Source organism: Acanthochromis polyacanthus, chromosome 1 (genome assembly GCF_021347895.1).
Source record: "Acanthochromis polyacanthus isolate Apoly-LR-REF ecotype Palm Island chromosome 1, KAUST_Apoly_ChrSc, whole genome shotgun sequence".
NCBI lineage: Eukaryota > Metazoa > Chordata > Actinopteri > Pomacentridae > Acanthochromis > Acanthochromis polyacanthus.
In genome coordinates this window covers 6,647,671-6,666,305 of record NC_067113.1, presented here as the reverse complement: position 1 = coordinate 6,666,305, position 18,635 = coordinate 6,647,671, and the positions used below count along the sequence as shown (strand labels likewise).

At 39.9% G+C, this 18,635-nt stretch overlaps 2 protein-coding genes and 1 long non-coding RNA gene across 4 annotated transcripts in view; 2 read left to right on the top strand and 1 right to left on the bottom strand.

Moving 5' to 3' along the window:
* The window catches only part of rbks (ribokinase), a 52,059-nt gene extending 35,093 nt beyond the window's left edge, over nt 1-16,966 (bottom strand). The window contains exons 1-3 of one of the 2 annotated variants that reach the window (XM_051948322.1): nt 16,785-16,966; nt 13,557-13,618; nt 1,024-1,156 (exon numbers count right to left, since the gene is read on the bottom strand). In XM_051948322.1, coding sequence (XP_051804282.1) covers nt 1,024-1,156; nt 13,557-13,615 — 192 coding nt within the window. In that variant the 5' untranslated portion in view covers nt 13,616-13,618; nt 16,785-16,966. Of the gene's footprint in view, nt 1-1,023; nt 1,157-13,556; nt 13,619-16,205; nt 16,308-16,784 lie in introns of those variants that run through there. The other variant, XM_022210646.2, reaches the window with a different exon arrangement.
* LOC127534074 (uncharacterized) lies at nt 7,382-11,922 on the top strand. The gene is made up of 3 exons (XR_007942024.1): nt 7,382-7,642; nt 7,808-7,898; nt 11,624-11,922. It is a non-coding gene; the product is annotated as an uncharacterized LOC127534074 (long non-coding RNA).
* babam2 (BRISC and BRCA1 A complex member 2) overlaps nt 16,445-18,635 on the top strand; it is a 111,452-nt gene continuing 109,261 nt past the window's right edge. The window contains exons 1-2 of the mRNA XM_051948288.1: nt 16,445-16,567; nt 18,256-18,411. Of these exons, the coding sequence (XP_051804248.1) occupies nt 18,275-18,411 (137 nt within the window). The 5' untranslated portion in view covers nt 16,445-16,567; nt 18,256-18,274. The remainder of the gene's footprint in view (nt 16,568-18,255; nt 18,412-18,635) is intronic.

The following is an 18,635-nucleotide window of genomic DNA, read 5'->3' as shown; positions in this document are numbered from 1 at the left end:
ACAACAAAGAGAGTGTCAAGCGGGGTCAGACTTGGTTAGCGGCAACTTTTGAAAAGTGGTATACTCAAATCTCAGTTGGGCTGGATTTTCGTGTGCCCTGCCAGCATACTGGCATGGTGCCGCCGCCGAAAATGTGCAAAAACGAACACACAAAGTCAACAAGCGCACACACGTGCAAACACACGACCAGCTGCGCCAAGCCTTGAAGACACGATAACCCCGCCTTCACGCCTCTTCATGCCCACCTCGCTTTCGTTTTCTTTCCCTCCTTCCCCTCTTCCCCTGATCCGCTCTGGGATGTCCACATCTGTAGCTACTTTGGGTTGTGGAAGGGGTCCCCACCTTGCCCCGAGGCGCCTACTTCGAACCCACGCTTTCCAAAAAACGTGCCAAAATGCGGGCACTTCTAGCTGCCTGTGATAGTGGGTTGGGATGGTATTGGCTGCTTGGCCCCATTCTCTTTGAAGAGCGGCCTTCCATCTTGGATGTTTTTGACAAGCCCGGGTGTCTATTTTTGGGTTCTCCCCATGCCCGGAGAGCTCCTCCCGCACTGGGTTGTTATCGATCGGGCCTCTTTGTTCTGACAGAGGTGGGGCTTCAGTGCTTTAGTGCTCAGGTTGAAAGGGCACACTGAGCCTACTGATTGGAGACTCGGGGTTGTATGGTATGGGAATAGGCTTGTTTGAAGGCGCGCAAGCGTGAGTGGGCGTATGCATGCGGTATGGTATTGATCAAGCGAAAATGAGGCATGAAGAGTTGATGTTGTGAAATGACTGAAGTGTGAACGAAGCTAAAAGGTTTTTGGGAGTTGTTAACTAGTTGGTGGGCTATGGTAGCTGATGGCTGATTATTTGTACTGAGTAAGACATAGACAAGCCAAAGGTTGGACAAGCAACAGTATCTCTTTTTCAACAGACATGCAAATAATAACACTAGTATCTAAAGTAACACTCACCACAACCCAAACTCATACAGCACAGCAGCAAATAGCAAACAGTTGCTAACTTGATTGCGGTGTCATACCTTGCAAACCATGGCAGCTTTGACCCCCAGTCTGGCAGCCTGGATGCATTGGTTGGCCCCTTTTCCTCCGAAGCCAATGAAGAACTTGTGACCATGGATGGTTTCTCCTGCTCTGGGTAGCCTTGGTGCCTGGCTAAGGGGAAAAAGTGAGCACAATTTTAAGGTGTACATTTTTACCAAAATGATCCTCCTGGGATTTAGGGTACACAGAAGATAGGATTCCTCTACTTAGATGAATACTTTGCTTGGATCCCAAATTTTAGTCCATTTTCTTCCATTCTCAACCATCTCTTCACAGTGCAGGCAACAGTTATAACATCTCCCATGAAACTTTGCAGAAATGTTTTATTTGGTACTATGAGTGTCAAAATGTGAAGACAACCCTTTAGGGCCAAATCCTTCCCTAGTTAAACTATTCATTTATCACTGGAAAGTGTACAAAAACACACAAACAAAAGGTTTCTGTGGAGTCTGCTGAGGATTATATCTTTTGATCGTGTGAAGGTCTTTCACAGAAAAGTCAACAGAAAGCAAATGCTTCTGGACCGAATGAAGCATAGGAAAGTTATTTCCTTGGGTGTTTTTCCTTGTCTTGTTTTCCATACTTAAACACAAAAACTGTTAGTCTCCACAGAACGTGGAGTCAAAAATGGCTTCGTCATTCTAAAAAGTATTGTTAAACTTCAACATTCAGTCAGATGTGCCAATGTAACTGTCTTCAAATTTGCAAATGATGCAACCTGCAAATCCCATAGATGTCTCAACTTGACAATGGCCACACCAGTAAAGCCTGACTCAACAGGGTCAGTCAAGTCCTGCCCCTCCCCTCGAGCCTGAGATGCCACAGGTGGGTGCCTTCAGGAGGAGCTGTCTGTTCCCTGATTCCTCCAATCACAGAGCCAGAGTGGGTAGTGAGTAACATGGGGAGAGAGACAACAGACAGCCTCATGGTGTAAGTCAGGACTTTGTGGTTTGGCCTTGGGCAGTGCTGGCCTGGGGCCAAAAGGTTTGCGGGTGGCAAAATGTTGTCATAAACTTGTTTTTCACCCTGTTGTTGCTCTGTTTCATGCTTGTGTGTGAGCGAGTTTGTGGCAGGTGTGCTGTTACAGTAAGTTCACTCAACCCCAGGATTTCCAGTAACTGAGAAGCTGGTGGCAAACACTGGAGGCTGTTATAAATGCTGCTGTTTTCGCACCACCGTGTGAAAACACTAAAATACCCCAAGCTATAACAGGATGCAGGGTCAGTGAGGCTGAAATGTGGTCTGAAGGAAACAGAAGAAAGGGTGGACACATAAAAACACGCACACACACACACACACACACACACACACACACACACACACACACACACACACACACACACACACACCCTCGTCCTCGACACACACACATTACCTATTCTCCTTGGTGCTTGGAGCTTAAAAGTGTTTTTCCAATCTGTGACACTATACGAGAAAAGTTAAACTGACTAGGACCCACAAATTTATTCAAATGCTTTGTCAGGAGAAGTCTTTTATCATGGTAACTACTTCCAGATGCACTGTGTGGTGGGCCTGTCTTAGTCAGGTGGGCTAAAAACACAGCTACAACAGAAAACATGAAGACAATGAAAATGTAGAAATAAACTGAATATATTACAAAAAATATTCCTCACTGATTGCCCTCTGTCAATCACTTAACACATCCAATGTGTGTCTGTTATTAAGAAATAAAGACAAGCTCTCATGTCTGTATGGAAAATGTGACAACTGCCAGCAGTCAGTTTGTTTTGCTTAAAGCTCGTGTCTGGAGTTTGAATCGCAGCGTCTCCCAAAACACTGTTGGTCCCACCCTCCCTCTGATTTCGCCCCTTTATTTGTGCACGCGCGCACTGCCCGGAGTGCTGCAGCATCTTGCCTGTTTTGCTGTTTTCCACTCCTCTACATTTAGTACATTTAGTAAATAATAAAGGAATTACGTTAGAATGCTGTATTGAGTCTAACTTGTCCTAATACCAAAATAACATGAACGAGTAAAGTTTCAATATGTGATTACACTCGTGTATCCCTCTCGATGACGTTGTTTATCAAATTTAGTGCATTTACGCGTGTGTATGTGTTGCATTGTTTATTTATTTCTATCTAGAGTTCAGAATAGACCTTTTAAAGCTGCTGTCCGGAGTTTCCGTTTGTTTTCAATTTATGTATCATTTTTTAACAAAGCTTAAATGTGTTAGTCTAGTTCGATACTATAATATAAAGTTAGTATAACGTGATATGAAAATTTATTCCTGAGCTCCGCCTTCCTCTCATAGACCCCCATGTTATTCCAAAAAGCGCCGGTCGCTGCCGACCAATCAAGTTCGAGCTTCAGCTTTGTCATGCTGTCAATCAACGGTTACGCGCACAGCAAGCAAGCCCATGCAGAGGAGGGCGAGCTACGCACTACGCAACCGCGCGCACATTTGTTTTGCTTGTGGAGGAGCTGAGAGAGCATCAGGGATCAGCAACTTCCAGAAAAGTTACCAGTCCCACGGCTTGTCAGGCCAAGAGACTGCAGGACATTTTTTGGCTCGGGGTGCTCGCGTCGCTCCCCGACCACGGCCTCCATAGCCCGCCTGACGGCTTCGTTTAGATGCCCGACCTCTGGAGGAAGATGTTGGGGCGTCTGGGACATACTCTTCGTCAGAGGAGTCATGCAATTCTGAACTCTAGATAGAAATAAATAAACAATGTAACACATATACACGCGTAAATGCACTAAGTTTGATAAACAACGTCATCGAGAGGGATACACGAGTGTAATCACATATTGAAACTTTACTCGTTCGTCCTAGCAGATTCATGTTATTTTGGTATTAGGACAAGTTAGACTCAATACAGCATTCTAACGTAATTCCTTTATTATTTACTAAATGTAGAAGAGGGGAAAACAGCAAAACAGGCGAGATGCTGCTGCACTCCGGGCACTTCTCTCATGTACTGCGCGCGTGCACAAATAAAGAGGCGAAGTCAGAGGGAGGGAGGGTGGGACCACCAGTGTTTTGGGAGACGCTGCGATTCAAATTCCGGACAGCAGCTTTAATGACCCACGTCACGAATGACGTCACAGCTTTAGCTGGAGGCAAAAGAGGAAGCCCGCGGCCGGACAGAAAGGCGAAAGACTGAGGGACTAGGCTCTATCAACTTTTCAAAAATGTCGTCCTGCTGTGTTTTTGGATGCCAGAATAGGAGGAATGACATTGGCGAACGCAAATTAAAGTTTTATAGGATTCCACCGAACACTCGTGCTCAGAGGGAACGAAGACAGTTGTGGTTAAATGCACTGAGGTGAAAAGACTGGACAGAAACGATCAGCTGCAGTCAATTCCAGCCATTTTCAGTACAAAAAATCGCTAATATTCTATTTGTAAATAAAAAATATTCAATTCAATTCAATTCAGCTTTATTCCAGACACTGGGTCCAAATACACACACCATAAGAACAAGGACACAACAAGACACAGAAAAAAATACAATCAAAAACAATAACCCGTTAAATATGACGAGAAATACAGGGCATATTGGACGCGAATCGCGAGGTGAATTTCCTTGAAAACGACCGATTCGTGGATTATATACCGACTTCAAGACATGTTTTGGACAAAATAGTTTACTGGCTTGTGTCGTCTGGATGTCCAAGGTTGGATTATGGCCTTTTTTTGTGGAATATTTTCATCTGTGTGTAATAATGAACCTGGAAATGTGAGTCGCGCTGTGTACGTTGAAGCCGTGTACGTTGAAGCCGTGTACAGAGAAAGGATGGATGGATATTCGTTGTTTGTCGGACAAATGTGTTTATATTACCCGCTGTGGTAATCACATCTGAAAGTGGTTTATACCGGCGGATTCATGAGAATCTAAGCTTTCCATCGGCGTATAATGTTTGTATAATCGCGTTTGCAACCTTCGGACATTCTTTAAATTCCTATGCAAATTAGTAAGTGTACCGCCGGCGGTACACTTAAGTTTAACGGGTTAAAAATGCTCGAGTTCGCAGCGCAAACTCCCAGCGCAAACTAAATACTCCCAGTCCTGCTTGACTTCTCGCTCCGCTTTTGCCTCCAGCATAAGCCCCGCCCACAAAAAACGTCACAATGTTTGTAAACAAATAAAGGGTCTATTGCATGACTCCTCTGACGAAGAGTATGTCCCAGATGCCCCAACATCTTCCTCCAGAGGTCGGGCATCTAAACGAAGCCGTCAGGCGGGCTATGGAGGCCGTGGTTGGGGAGTGACGCGAGCACCCCCAGCCAAAAAACGTCCTGCAATCTCTTGGCCTGACAAGCCGTGGGATTGGTAACTTTTCTGGAAGTTGCTGATCCCTGATGCTCTCTCAGCTCCTCCAGAAGCAAAACAAATGTGCGCGCGGTTGCGTAGTGCGTAGCTCGCCCACCTCTGCATGGGCTTGCTTGCTGTGCGCGTAACCGTTGATTGACAGCATGACAAAGCTGAAGCTCGAACTTGATTGGTCGGCAGCGACCGGCGCTTTTTGGAATAACATGGGGGTCTATGAGAGGAAGGCGGAGCTCATGAATAAATTTTCATATCGCGTCATACTAACATTATATTATAGTATCGAACTAGACTAACACATTTAAGCTTTGTTAAACAATGATACATAAATTGAAAACAAACGGAAACTCCGGACACGAGCTTTAAACCCAAAGACTGGAAAGTATACTTCCAAGACAGCTACACTGTCCAAAACTGATAAAGTCCACAATTTAGCATCTTTCAGGATCCCTACTTAACATTTTACACAGCATCTTGTTTCTGTAATACATTACCATGATGTTAGTAAGCTCACAGTGATAACAAAACTTGGAAGACCTGTTGGCATGCAACCACCCATAAATCACAAGCTGTCATTGATGCACTTTTGTTTAAGCATGGATTAAAAAAGAATAACAAACTTAACACACCTTTGAACAGAATGACGCTAGCAGTTGTCTGCTGTCATGTGTTGTGCCGAGCTAAGCGAACAGGCTTCTAGCAGACGTTTCAGCGTAGCATACAGATAATAAAACTAATAAGTCAATTTCATAAGAAAAGTATAGGTTTACCCATCACTAGACAATATTGGTCATTGCTCAAAATACAATTTCTATGTCCTTTGTCTTAAAATTAAGAGAGGTTTGGACACACTGTTTAGCGCTATGATAGTGAATTGCATCAAGGAGTGCAGATTTTTTTTGTTTTTCATAGAATCTGAGCCACACCGTTTTTTGTGGCAATGTTTAAATAAGACAAAGTGATTTTCATGAAATATCACAATTGTAAACTTAAATTTTGTGATTTCTCCTGATGAAACCCCATGGCACACATGATTAATTAGAAGAATACTGGAAAAGTTGCCAATCCAACGATTTTTTCGGTTTTTGCGGCTTCTGGCTCTAAAAATAGATGTAATTTGGACATTTTAAACACATATGCCTTTCAAACTCACTGGCATGTTTTTTTGTTTTTGGTTCAGAAGGTTAAATGTGCTTTAATAGAAATAGGACACTTTAAGAAATATGCTCATTTGCCTTAGTTAAACTTACACACTGGAAGTGTTGGGAAGAATTAGTCTTGCTCTGTCCAAAGTGAACAATATTCCTCACTAACACCTTTAAAGCTGACAATATATTGGTTTGTTTCATCCTTAAAATGAGAAAAGAAGAAATACACAGTAAAACATGTTAAGTTAAACTAAGCTAAGCAAATACGATTTTTCCCATCATATGTGACTATTCCTTTCATGACTTTTTCTGTAACTTATAGTACTGGCAATTTCAGTATTACCGTCGACAGCACCTTTGCTTCTTTAGGATTTTCTTTAGTGTAATGCGTGATGGTACTAAACTGGGTGGTAGAAAGGTTTCTTGTCAGGTGTAGTCTGAAAGGATAATCATGGTCGAAAAAGCATTTATTCCCCTACACAGGTCACTAACAGGTAGTCTGCTCGACTGTTTTATCCAAATGCCCAGCAACCTGATTTGTTGCGTCACATTTGAACATGTAAATGCCCGTGGCGTTTACTGAAACACTCATAAAATCATAATAAATACTGAGCACAACCTTCTGATTTAAAAACACTGTCATTATAAAGTTTAAACATAATGACTTCACATTTGGCCGACAGCCACCTGAAGCCGGATAACTGACAGGTAAGATAAACAGATTTCCAAATTCTTAAATAAACCCACCCACGCCTCTTCAAGCCCAGAGAGACACTTGGCTATTGTTGTCTGTGGTGAGTGCACCAAACAAACAGGGCAGTTATGTGCTAAAGTGCAACCTCAGTGCGTTTTCTCCCACGGAACCAAAAGGCCAAAGCAGGTGTTCAGTGACGTGAAGTGTTTGCTTTGAGGTTGGCTCTCATTTCCCTCTCCTCCGTCTCTATTAAAGTCGTTCCTCATCTGTTGGTGAGCAACAGGGGGAAGCAGACGTGGAAAAAAACAAATTGAAATGCTGTTTTCCAAAGTTTGAACTCGAGCTTGTCTTTCCAGCTCTGTACACAACCTCTAAATTGAACTTTCCGATGCAAAATAAGATACAAAGAATGAGGTCGAGCTCTTTCCTGTATTAACCAAAATTGTATAAAGCTGCGGTGAGGTAAGTATGTGTACGACATGGTTGCACTAAACACACAAAACTACTTAATTGAAGTGTGATGACCTTCAGCTCATATTATGACTGAAGTGTATTTTTTTAAGTCCCTAGACCACTGAAAGAAGACTTTTTTGTTTTCATCTTGTATAATCTTCCTTGTCCACAAAGGTCAGAGCTGAAGTTTCAGTAAACCAGGACAAGGTGAGGGGACTTAACAAAGAGCCGGCTGAGCGAGGACAACATACCATACATGGACACGGTGAGCTGCTTTGTTAATAAGAGGTGCAGTGTCAGAGTATACGTGGGTGTTTATTTTTGTGTGGTCACACCATTTGTTGGAGCCATGTGCGTGTTGCCATTATTCACTTGGTGGTCAGAAACAGCCTATATCAGGAGATATACTGTAACAAGCCACTTATCAAGCTATTCAGTGTCTGAATTGGTTGCCGCTTATGGAAACAACCTGCTTTTTTTTTTTAACATTTGCATAAAACGTTGCTGGGCAGATCTCAGAAAGACATAAAAGGTGTAGATATTTTAGAAACAGCAAGTTCATTATTTGTGTAGCTTCCAGACAGAAGTCAGTATATCACTTATAAGCAACAATTCATCCCTAAGCAACTGAAAATATGTGAAAGAGAGATCAGTGGAACCTGCACAAGAAAGTGGGTCTTAAACTACTGGTGTCACAAGGATAAGACATAAGAAAACAATGCTCTGATCTACAAAATAATATAATTCTTTGTGGAACGACTCACTGACAGACACAGTGAGTGATGAGATGAAAGAGTTGCAGAAATTCCATCATGCCAAGGCTCACTGAAGAGGAAGACCGGAAACTACACTCCACTTTAACATGGTGTGAAAATCTGTAGAAGGTCAAAGCTAAAATGCTTCAGTAATAATAACTAGGACTGTAAGTGACTTGGATTCTCATTATTGACAAATAACAATAATAATAATAAAAAAAAGCTCATCCTAAAAGCAACGTACCTAAATGTTTTGTTCCAATCAATTTACAGTTGTAAACCCGAAAACAGTCTGTTTTGGAGCACAGAATGTTAAGAAGAGAAAGAAAACATTGATATGTTAGAAGCTGGAACCCATTCATACATACCCATATATACCATGCTGTTTGGTTAAAAAAATACTTCAGATTTGTTGATTATCAAAATTATTGCTGTCAGTTTAACCTAGTAAATTATTTGTAGCTCTAACTGTAACCTTTTACCAACATTTTGCACTAATTCAAAGAAATATGAGTAAATCTGGGGCCCACTTTTGTGGATATTGGCTTGAGATGAATTCTAGTAAAAACACTTCATAAAGATACAATTACTGTGTTTTGATAGGAACAGTCTTGTGGTGTATTTTGGATCTGCTCCATAATTTAGGAAACTCAGGCTTGACAGAGCAGGTAAGAAGTGTCTTTACTCAGTCAGCTGTGGCAGTAGGGGGCACTGTATGGCTTTGACAATGGGTTAAAATCCTGAACGGCTCTGTACCTCGTGTTTGTGCACTGAACATAGTAGGAAATGAAACACAACCTTTTACTACCTATCAACATGCCTGACTGATACATTTATGAGCCAACACCATGCAGATCTATGTCACATTTATGTGTTTGCATGGCAGGAACAGAGAGAGAGTGCACGACTGTGTGCCTCCACTGTCTGTCAGTCAATTGTACTGCCACCCAAACACTGGCTGTTCAAGACAACTGGATTGCTAACTTCAAAGCCATGCATATCACTTTGAAGGGCTGCAAATGTATTCCCCTATCTGCATTCTGACCTCCATCCAAAAAGCCCCCCACACACACACTCTCCAAACAGGCTATTTTCCGTTAGCTTATTACAGCCCTAATTGATAACTCCTGCCCTTCAAAGCAGAAAGTCACTAGTTGAATTGCTAATGAGCAACAAAATGCGGTAGGAGAAGGCATGTGTTTCTGATAAGCGAGGACTTGTGGAGCAGTCTGAGCGACAACTAACATGTGACAACTTGTGTGTGCCTCGAAAAAAATGGCATGAAACTTTCTACAGCACAGCAGCACGGCTTGCAGTAGCATACTCAGATCTTCATTTACTGGTACCCAGGTGACAGTTATTCTTCCCGGGTTCCACATAAAAAGAACAGACGCTGTATGACACAAACTGTTGCACAGGCTCAACTGCACACTTCCTCACACTGGTGTGAAGACATTTAGTTGGCTGCAGCCCATGAAGACTTTTGACATTATGGCTGCTTTATGTGTATTTTGAGATTGTGTCATTGCTCACAAAGGTTATGGTAAACGAGGGTGACAAATTGTTTTCAACTAACCCATTGTGCTGGAGCTGATGACTAATGATTTGTGGGAATGGATCCTACTTGGCTCAAGAAATCTCACCACGTACGAAGATGATGCAGTGCTGACATTTTAGTAAGCAGTAATTATACCAGATCATCTGCACACTTTGAATCGTTGAGTTGGATTTAGATGGTCACACCTGTCTCATCGTGGTTAACTACCTGCAGCAGTAATTAATCAATTTTATTATCTTGGAAAAACAGCTCATGTGTTTATAAAAAAAAAATAAAATAAAAATGTCCTCAAAAACTATTCGTGCTACTGGCAGTGCTTTAAACTTCAATAGGAGCATGTGCTGTGATTTAGCAAAAGAACAGGAACGTGGAGTCTACTTATTATTACTGTCTAATGACCTAAAAGCTGTTGAACCAAACACTGTCAGACCACTGATGTTCCCTATAACATTCTGGGCTTTTAGGACGGATACTGAAAAGGCAGCAGTATTGTCTAACTTTAGAACACTTCCTCTATTCTTGTGTAGGCAGGCCAGTACAGTCCATTTCAAGCCATGATGGAAAAACACCCTGCAGCCCATATGCCATATTTTCCACAGGCGTGCATGTCAAAATAATATCCCAGAAGGAAAACGGTGGTTGTGGTGCTTCATAATAATAATAATAAAGGGAAGTGCGATTTTGGTAAAGACAATTGACTGTTTGCTGAGCTGCATCCTCTAGTTACTGCTGCTGCACCTATTGAGCTTTCCATTGTCGTGTGGGGAATTAAAGCAGTTTTCACCTTTAAGGGTTGCAAATTTACTGCTTAATTTTTTTTTTTAATTTAATGGGCAGGTGCAATATTCAAATTACAGGAGCTACATTTTTTGATAATAGTAAGAAGTGTTACAACATATCATTGCCATCATTATTGTCTAAAAGAAATGCAAAAATTGCCATTCATGGTAAAATCACAACTCATTGAGCAATTGCAATATCTGTCAAAATAACTGCAAAAGAGATTGTTTTTTTGTTTGCTTGTTAGTTATCATTTTGTCATTTTTTAGGCCATTGTTGATTTTTCTAAATCTGAAGTAACAACTGCTCCTGTGGCAGACTTGTCAGTTGTAGCTAGCTAGCTACTAAAGCAATTCGTCTAGTTGGCAAGCGCCAACATTTGGCTGACAGGCTGTCTGGCTAACTCACTGTATACAAAAGATGGGCCAATGCAGAAGTGATTTACGCTCACATTCTTTCTAACAGCCAGCAGGGGGCAACAGAAAAAAAAATCAGACTGTACAGAAGTCTATTACCTTAATTCTCACTTTGTCACCTTGGTAAACATTTTCTAATGAGTTTGTGGTCTTACTCGCTTGTTTCAAGTCTTGTTTAATCCAGCATGATGCTCATTTTGTAAATTATGGTCTCATTTAGGGTATTTTTAAAGACGAGGCTTCCTTATGCTGTCTATATCGGCCTACATGGTGTTCTTAAGTTCGCAGACAGATTTATCTCCTGCTCTTTATGCATGTTTCCAATAAAAAGATACTGATAGCCAGATGTCCAACTTGAGGCTTCAAACAACATTCCATAAATCGATGGACAACACCACGGTGGCTACATCCATCTTTTATATATTACAGTGCATAGAGTACAATATATTGTAATGCTTCTTTTTGACTTCTTTCAAAACAGGAATGATATACAAGGGTGGAAAGAATGGAATGCAAACTTCCCAAGATACAGTAAAGAGCAGGACAGAACTGGGACTGTGCATTTATATGAACAACTCCTGGTGCATGGACGTCACAGTGGTGGATAAAGAGTGCAGTCCAGATGCGGAAATCATGCTGCTAAAGTGCCGGCCATTTTATCTCCCGAGGGAGTTCACTGCTGTTTATATCTGTGCTGTGTATATTCCACCGGACGCTAATGCCAAGCTAGCGCTAGCACAGGTCTATGCAGTGTATGAATGCTCTGAACGAAAATTTCATTGTTTTACTGACAATGACAATAAAAAAGACTGATTGATTGATTGATTGATTGATTGATTGATTGATTGATTGATTGTTGTAACTATGAAGATTTAGTGTAACTGTCTGGTATGCTAGTTGTGAACCAGGCTTTTATTTATTTATTTTTAAAGATAAACTGTAATACCTAGCCAGCTAAGCACACTAACAATTGCAGCTTTTGGTGGAGCCATGCATCAGTCTCTGGGAATAAAAAATGAAATCCATATGGAAGTGCCAGAAATTGTAGTCCCTCGAATGTCCACTTGAGGTTGGCTCCATAAGCGAGTCCATCCCCATTGACGCATATGTTATAATTTCCAACTTTACAGCAGAAATCAACATGCATACAACCTGGTGCAAGAAACGGTTTTGGTCTCCCCCATTCATGCACACATGGGGTAACTGTTAATACAAATAACCTGTATAAACTGTAAGAAGCAATGCATAATTAAGAGCATGATTGCTTTGAGTGACAGGTCAGTGCCTTCAGAGAAAAGTCCATGACTCAGAGATGTTTGCATGGCGCACCTCAGCTCCATTCACCCTCCACCATGTTTATTTTTGGGTTGGCTATGAGTTAGGAGAAGTCAGGCACTAAGATGGCAACAGACAGAGCCACCACACTGAGCTTTAGACTGCATTTCAAGAAATCGATGGGCAGTATCCTGAAGGATTTGTCCATCTTTATATACAGTCAATGGTTAGAGCAGAAAGACACACTGTTTTGTCCATTCCTTAAACTTTTGCTCTTGTGTTTGTAATTTGAACAAGAAAGATACCACCTTCCACTCTTTTTAAATGCTCAATAGGGCTCCATCTACAGCCTGACTCATGCACACTGTACCTGCATGTGAATAAATCCCAAAAATGATCAGAGCTTTCATTTCTAGTTATGACAGCTACATTTTTATTTGGATCATTGTTTGGATGAGGGGTTTAGAAAACAATTGAGATGGAATGGTAATAGACAAAAGTGAATCTTCAAATCACCAGCACTCAGTCATATCTCAGGTTATGGCCTGTGATGGTGGTGGTGGTGTCGATATGATCTGTGATCGGTTTGAGAGTGGCTGTACAGCTTCATAGTTTTTTGAGGCCCAAAAAAGGTGATAGCATGATGCGTTACTTCTGAAGAAAAAGAATAAATTAGATTTTACAAATAACAAAATTTTTCATAACAGCATCCTTTAAATTGTATTGGAACCTTGGTTCAAGGAGTCCCAAGATGAGGTCAGGAAGTTGGGAACCAAATAGTTTTTGTTAAATACTGGTGTCATTCGTGTAAATTAAACTTGTTCATCCTTTGTAGAGACAATTATATGCACAGATTTTAATAGATTTCTTACATATTCACTGTATTTCTTCATGACAAAAATATCCATTACAAAAAGCATGTCCTAAAATGGTAATGAACATTTGCTCAATGTGCTGCTTCCTGCTGGGTCCACCTGAGGAAGCAGAGGAGTTTCCTGAACCCAGTTTAAGCAGGAGACTTTGTGCTCAGCCTTCACACAAAATAAAAAGGTGATTTATGGTGATTTCAGCAAGCACACAGAGTGGTGACACAACCCATTTCACTCACTAGTAGACATAAAAAGGCTACATGTACTCACCTCACCAGGTCAGTCATACAGGAGCCGACCACCACAACATCAAAAGCCTCCTCAGTCATGATCTGGTGATCAAAACACATTTGTGTTATTTCTAAGGCAACACATCTGCTTTCTGAATTATCCTTAAGATTCCTCATTTAACTTATGTTGCTGATTTGGGAGATTTCTGAATTTGTTAACATTCATCCAGCCGTTCCCGTAAAACCTATTCATAAACAAGGACATTATCCAAAGCATGGCGGACGTCTTGGGGGCATTGCAGGCAAAATATGTAAACTAGTTTCTCAACAGCCTCTGAACAAAAATCACTTGGTTTTATTTATCTTCCACATTAGCATGAGCTTGACTGAAACACAGGAAGAAGGTAAAAATAAAGCATTCATTCCTAGCTGAGTTGGACAAATTCCAATCTTACTGGGGATGGTGAGGTGGGGGTGGGAGGGGGGCAGTGGGGGCATTTCAATGCTACACCACGTGACTGCACCACAGCCCGGCAAAGTCTTTAATTAATTCAATCCTCAGCTTGTATCGGAGCTAATGCTAGTGTGTTAATCTCTTCAAATCTCTTCCTAGGCAGTGGAAGACTTGGAAAGCCTGGCCGCTGGCTGTAGGATGGCTCAATTCTCTCTCCCACATCCAGCAGAATATTGTCTTCCTTCTGCAGGCATGAAAAGCTGCCCTAGAACCCTTCACTGCAGGAGAAAATAATAAGATCTGCATTGTTGACCACTTGAAACAGCAGGAAACCCCCTTGAAATGCTCCCTTGCTCGTTGAATTTGAGCTAAATTATTGTGGAGTAGCTGACATGCCTGAATACATATGTGTGTGTACAGTTTTGTGTAAAATGTGTTGCTAGAAAACTGCTCCACTAAACCTAAAAAAGGAACATAACATGTGACAAATGGGTGTTAACAGCCATTTTTTAAGCACTGTTCAAGCAATGTGCACTCTAAAATGGTGGCGGGACACATTCAAACAATTGAATCTAAATAAAGTAAAAAGTTCCACATATTTGGTTCAACAATTTAAACTGAGCTGTAAGCAAAATACAAAAGAAAATGCTTTTGGAACCCATTGCAAAACCTTGTAAGATTACATATTTATATGTCTGGTTGTGGAGTTAAGAAGTTAACTAGATAATGACTGTTGTTACAATCATATGACTATGTATAAAAATGCTTTTCAGAAGTTTATATAATGACTATAATTTTCAAAATACGCTTTACGACCCAGCCCCCAACCCACAAACACGTAGTTTGTGAAATACAGTTTTTTTATTCCCAGTTACATGTTTTCTAACCTTTTACCTAAGAGAGAATAAAATCGAATGTTGAACTAATAAACTTCTTGTATCTTGAATCAGTAAAACCAGTAATGGCTGGATGACAACCAGTTAAACATATTTCACTTGGACTGTTTCTGCTGGATAGTTTCAGAGTGATTCTGAATCACCCCATGAAGGTGGAATTTCCCAGCTGTGAATCAGCCGAACTGCCCTCATGTAGAAACACCACTGCTCACTACACATGCTCATGTAATTCCTTGGCTTTTGTACTTGGTGTTCATTTTTACTTTTCAAATCAGGTTTGTTCTGTTTGTACAAGAACAACACATTTCAGAAGTCATTCCACGTGTTCAGTTTGTGAGTTTGCTTTCTCATTTGACGGACTATGTTAAATTACATAAAAAGAAACACGCAAAAAAACAGCAGGATCATAGTGTAGTGTGATACAAGTGTTTTTGCTTAAATCAATGAAAGTATCTCAATTAATAAGGGCTGAATAATGAATTGATTTGAAAGAAAAATTCTAATTTGAAACGATACAATTAGCAGATTTCTTGGCTCATAGACACAGACTAATGCTGTAATTCAATATTTAACTCATGCAGATTGAAACTTTCATGAATTGTTGCTGCTCACTTGTTGATCATTATCAAACATTTAACTGTGCTATTTTGTAACTGTGTTTTGTATTTGCTGGTGCCCATCTTTTCCAGGACTGCCTTGAAAAAGAGGCTCTTAATCTCAATGGTATTTCTCCTGGTTAAATAAAGGCTACTAAAAAAGAAATAAAATTTTACAGAATTCATGCCATCAACCTTCAGTCAAGGTTTTGAAGGTATTTCAAGTTTGAAATCTAGGGCAAGGCCTCCAGCCTTCTTATTCACAGAAGGGGAATGCAATAACAGAAACAAATATGGGATTTACTGTAAAAGACATGCACTAAAGCTTCTTCTTGTGTACGAATTTGCATATATGTGTAGGAAAAGTAATCACACAAATAGCTAATGTTCATGGTAATCTAGAAATTTCTTAGAACATTTCCCTTCTCTTTATTTCTCTGACTGCGGCATAAATTAATGTTATGTGTAAATATGAACAATCACCTTGTAGCATTGGTTAACTTTAACAGTTAACAATATGACGTAAACAGAATTCATTTTGTGAGGAGTATCCGGTACAACCCAGATGTCACACAACTGAAATCTTAAGCTAACTTTAAAGCATGTGTAGCCAAATAATGGTTCTGGCTTCATTGTTTTGGAATAAATAGCCCAAAACTCAAAGGCATTATGAAACAACTTAATTTGGCCAACGCGAACATAAAAAAACGTGTGTTTATGTGAAATACAGCAACAATATTTACCTGGAATTCTAACCTGCTCGTGCAGAATGGACAACTAAGCAGCCACTACTATATGACGGTCGAAAGTGCAGCCGGACAGCTGATGACGGTTCTGCTTTTGCCGGACTCGCAGTTGTCATTAAATCAGAGTGTATACATTTACTGTTGCTTAATATTGTTTGGGTGTAATTATATGAAACGATGCATGCTTTATGATTAATATAACACGAAGAAGTGTGGCTCCTGGAATGAAAATGGTTAATGTACCAACAGGCATTATTAAAGACAACTAAACGCGGGGCTGTCGCAAGGACCCAAACAACAAGTACTTGAAGTAAACATTGGAGTTCACGCTCAAATTCTCTGACTTCCAGCTTTTTCAGGTATTCCAACACACACCGCGTGATGTATTTAAATGGAACGTAATGAGCAAGTTATAAACGGACTCTTCTAAATGTTCAAATGATGTTATTTTGCCCCACCAATCTGTAGGAAGCTAGCAGAGGCTAAAGATAGCAAGCTCGCGAGCCCTGACATCCTGATTCAAACTGTGGCGTAAAAACGAGCTTAAACTTTAAACTACTCCGATTAATCGCTTACCAATTAAGATTTGTTACGACATTATGTTTTCCCCATGTGATGCAGGTTGTGTTTGTGATGAAAAGGAGAAAAGCAGCAGTGTTATAATTGGGTTTACTTTCCGTGACGCTTCTTGCTTCTCACAAATTTTTATCCTAATTCCGTACTTCAGTCTGCATATTGTACTCGTCTCACCCTGTTTTCTCAGAATAACCAGGGCAGAAAGCTTAAATCTGAGAACAGGAAATGGGATCTGACGTGCGTACAGTCATTTCCACGACATCAGGAAATGACAGCGTCACCTACGTGAAGCTGTTCACGTTCGTTGAATCGTTTGGAGTGAAAAAGATAATAAAGAATCATGTGTAAATAAACCCAGCTTGATGGTCAAGGTCTAAACTTCAACGTTCATCATAATTAAATAACTGTGACCAAAGAAGCAAAGGGCAGGCATGACATTTATTGATTATTGACAGAACTGTTGCATATTTCCTAAGTTTAGGTTGTAGGCTATGTCTTTGGTATGTCTAATATCCTTTTTTATTTGGAAACTAGACTGTAAAAAGTATAATTTAAAGATTTTTTGTCTATTTTACAATCATCCTATGGGATGTAATCTCAATATATAATCCTCATAAAGAAAATAAAACAATTTTGATGCAATGCTGCTATTTAATATAGGAGTATATGAGATGAATTGGTTCTCCAAAGCTGTTTAGAGAGGTAAAAGTAACTGGGTTGGTTATGGTTAAGGACACAGAACTGGTAAAATAATATAGAGACATTAGGATGATTACAAATGAGGTATCTGTAGTGGTATATAAACTACAGTATATGGGTCAGTATATAATTGCAGGACTTTTTGTAACATAGTTTACAGGTATCATAGCTGACATTTTTGCTGTTTTCAGGCCTAAAATCAACATGGTCGCCTATAACCAAACACCACATGGCATTTTTAGAGAAAGATTCTTCTAAAAATTATATATACAATTGAGTAAAATTGAAACTGAAAATTATTTATAAAGATATTGTAGTAAACCTGTTGACACTTGACTCACACGCTACTTTATATTAAATAACTCCGAAAGCCTTGGAGTCTTGCCAGTCTTTTCTTCAGGAGGAAATGACACTGATATATTGTAAAAAAAAAAAAAAAAATTATATATATATATATATATATATATATATATATATATATATATATATATATATCTGTCATGATTATTTCAACTTAATAAAAGAACACAATCAAACCAATTTTTGAACAAACTCTTTTTATTATTGTTTAGCTAATTAGAAGGTGGTTGTTATTAAATGTGGACGGTTATTTAGTTGACTCTTTAGTTATATCCACTCATATTTTATTAATAAGTGATTGTTTCCATTAAAAAACTTTTTTTTAACTTTAAATAAAAAATTATGTAAGATATATCCCACAGACTTCAAAAGTCCCTCAATTTTTTTAAAAAAAACATCTCTGTCTCCACAGACTCCTCAGTGTGGATAAAATGAACAACATGTCCCCTGAGGTTGCACTGAACCGGATCTCACCTGAGTTGCGGCCCTTGCTGTGCAGCGTGGTGAGGAACGGCCGGGTGGGACTCGACTCCACAAACTGTCTCCGTGTCACAGACCTCAAAACAGGGTGAGGTTTACTTTTGCATTACAACATTCATCCAATCCTCCTCGTACTGCCGTGATACTGTCCTACAATGATATCACAAAGATGAGTGACATATCAGAAAGCTGCAGTGATTAATCATAATAATTGATTTGCTTTACTATTAAGTAATTCAACAAGCTATTTTGATAATTTATTAAATGTTTGAGCAACTTTAAAAAAAAACACGTCTAAATTCTTTGTTTCCT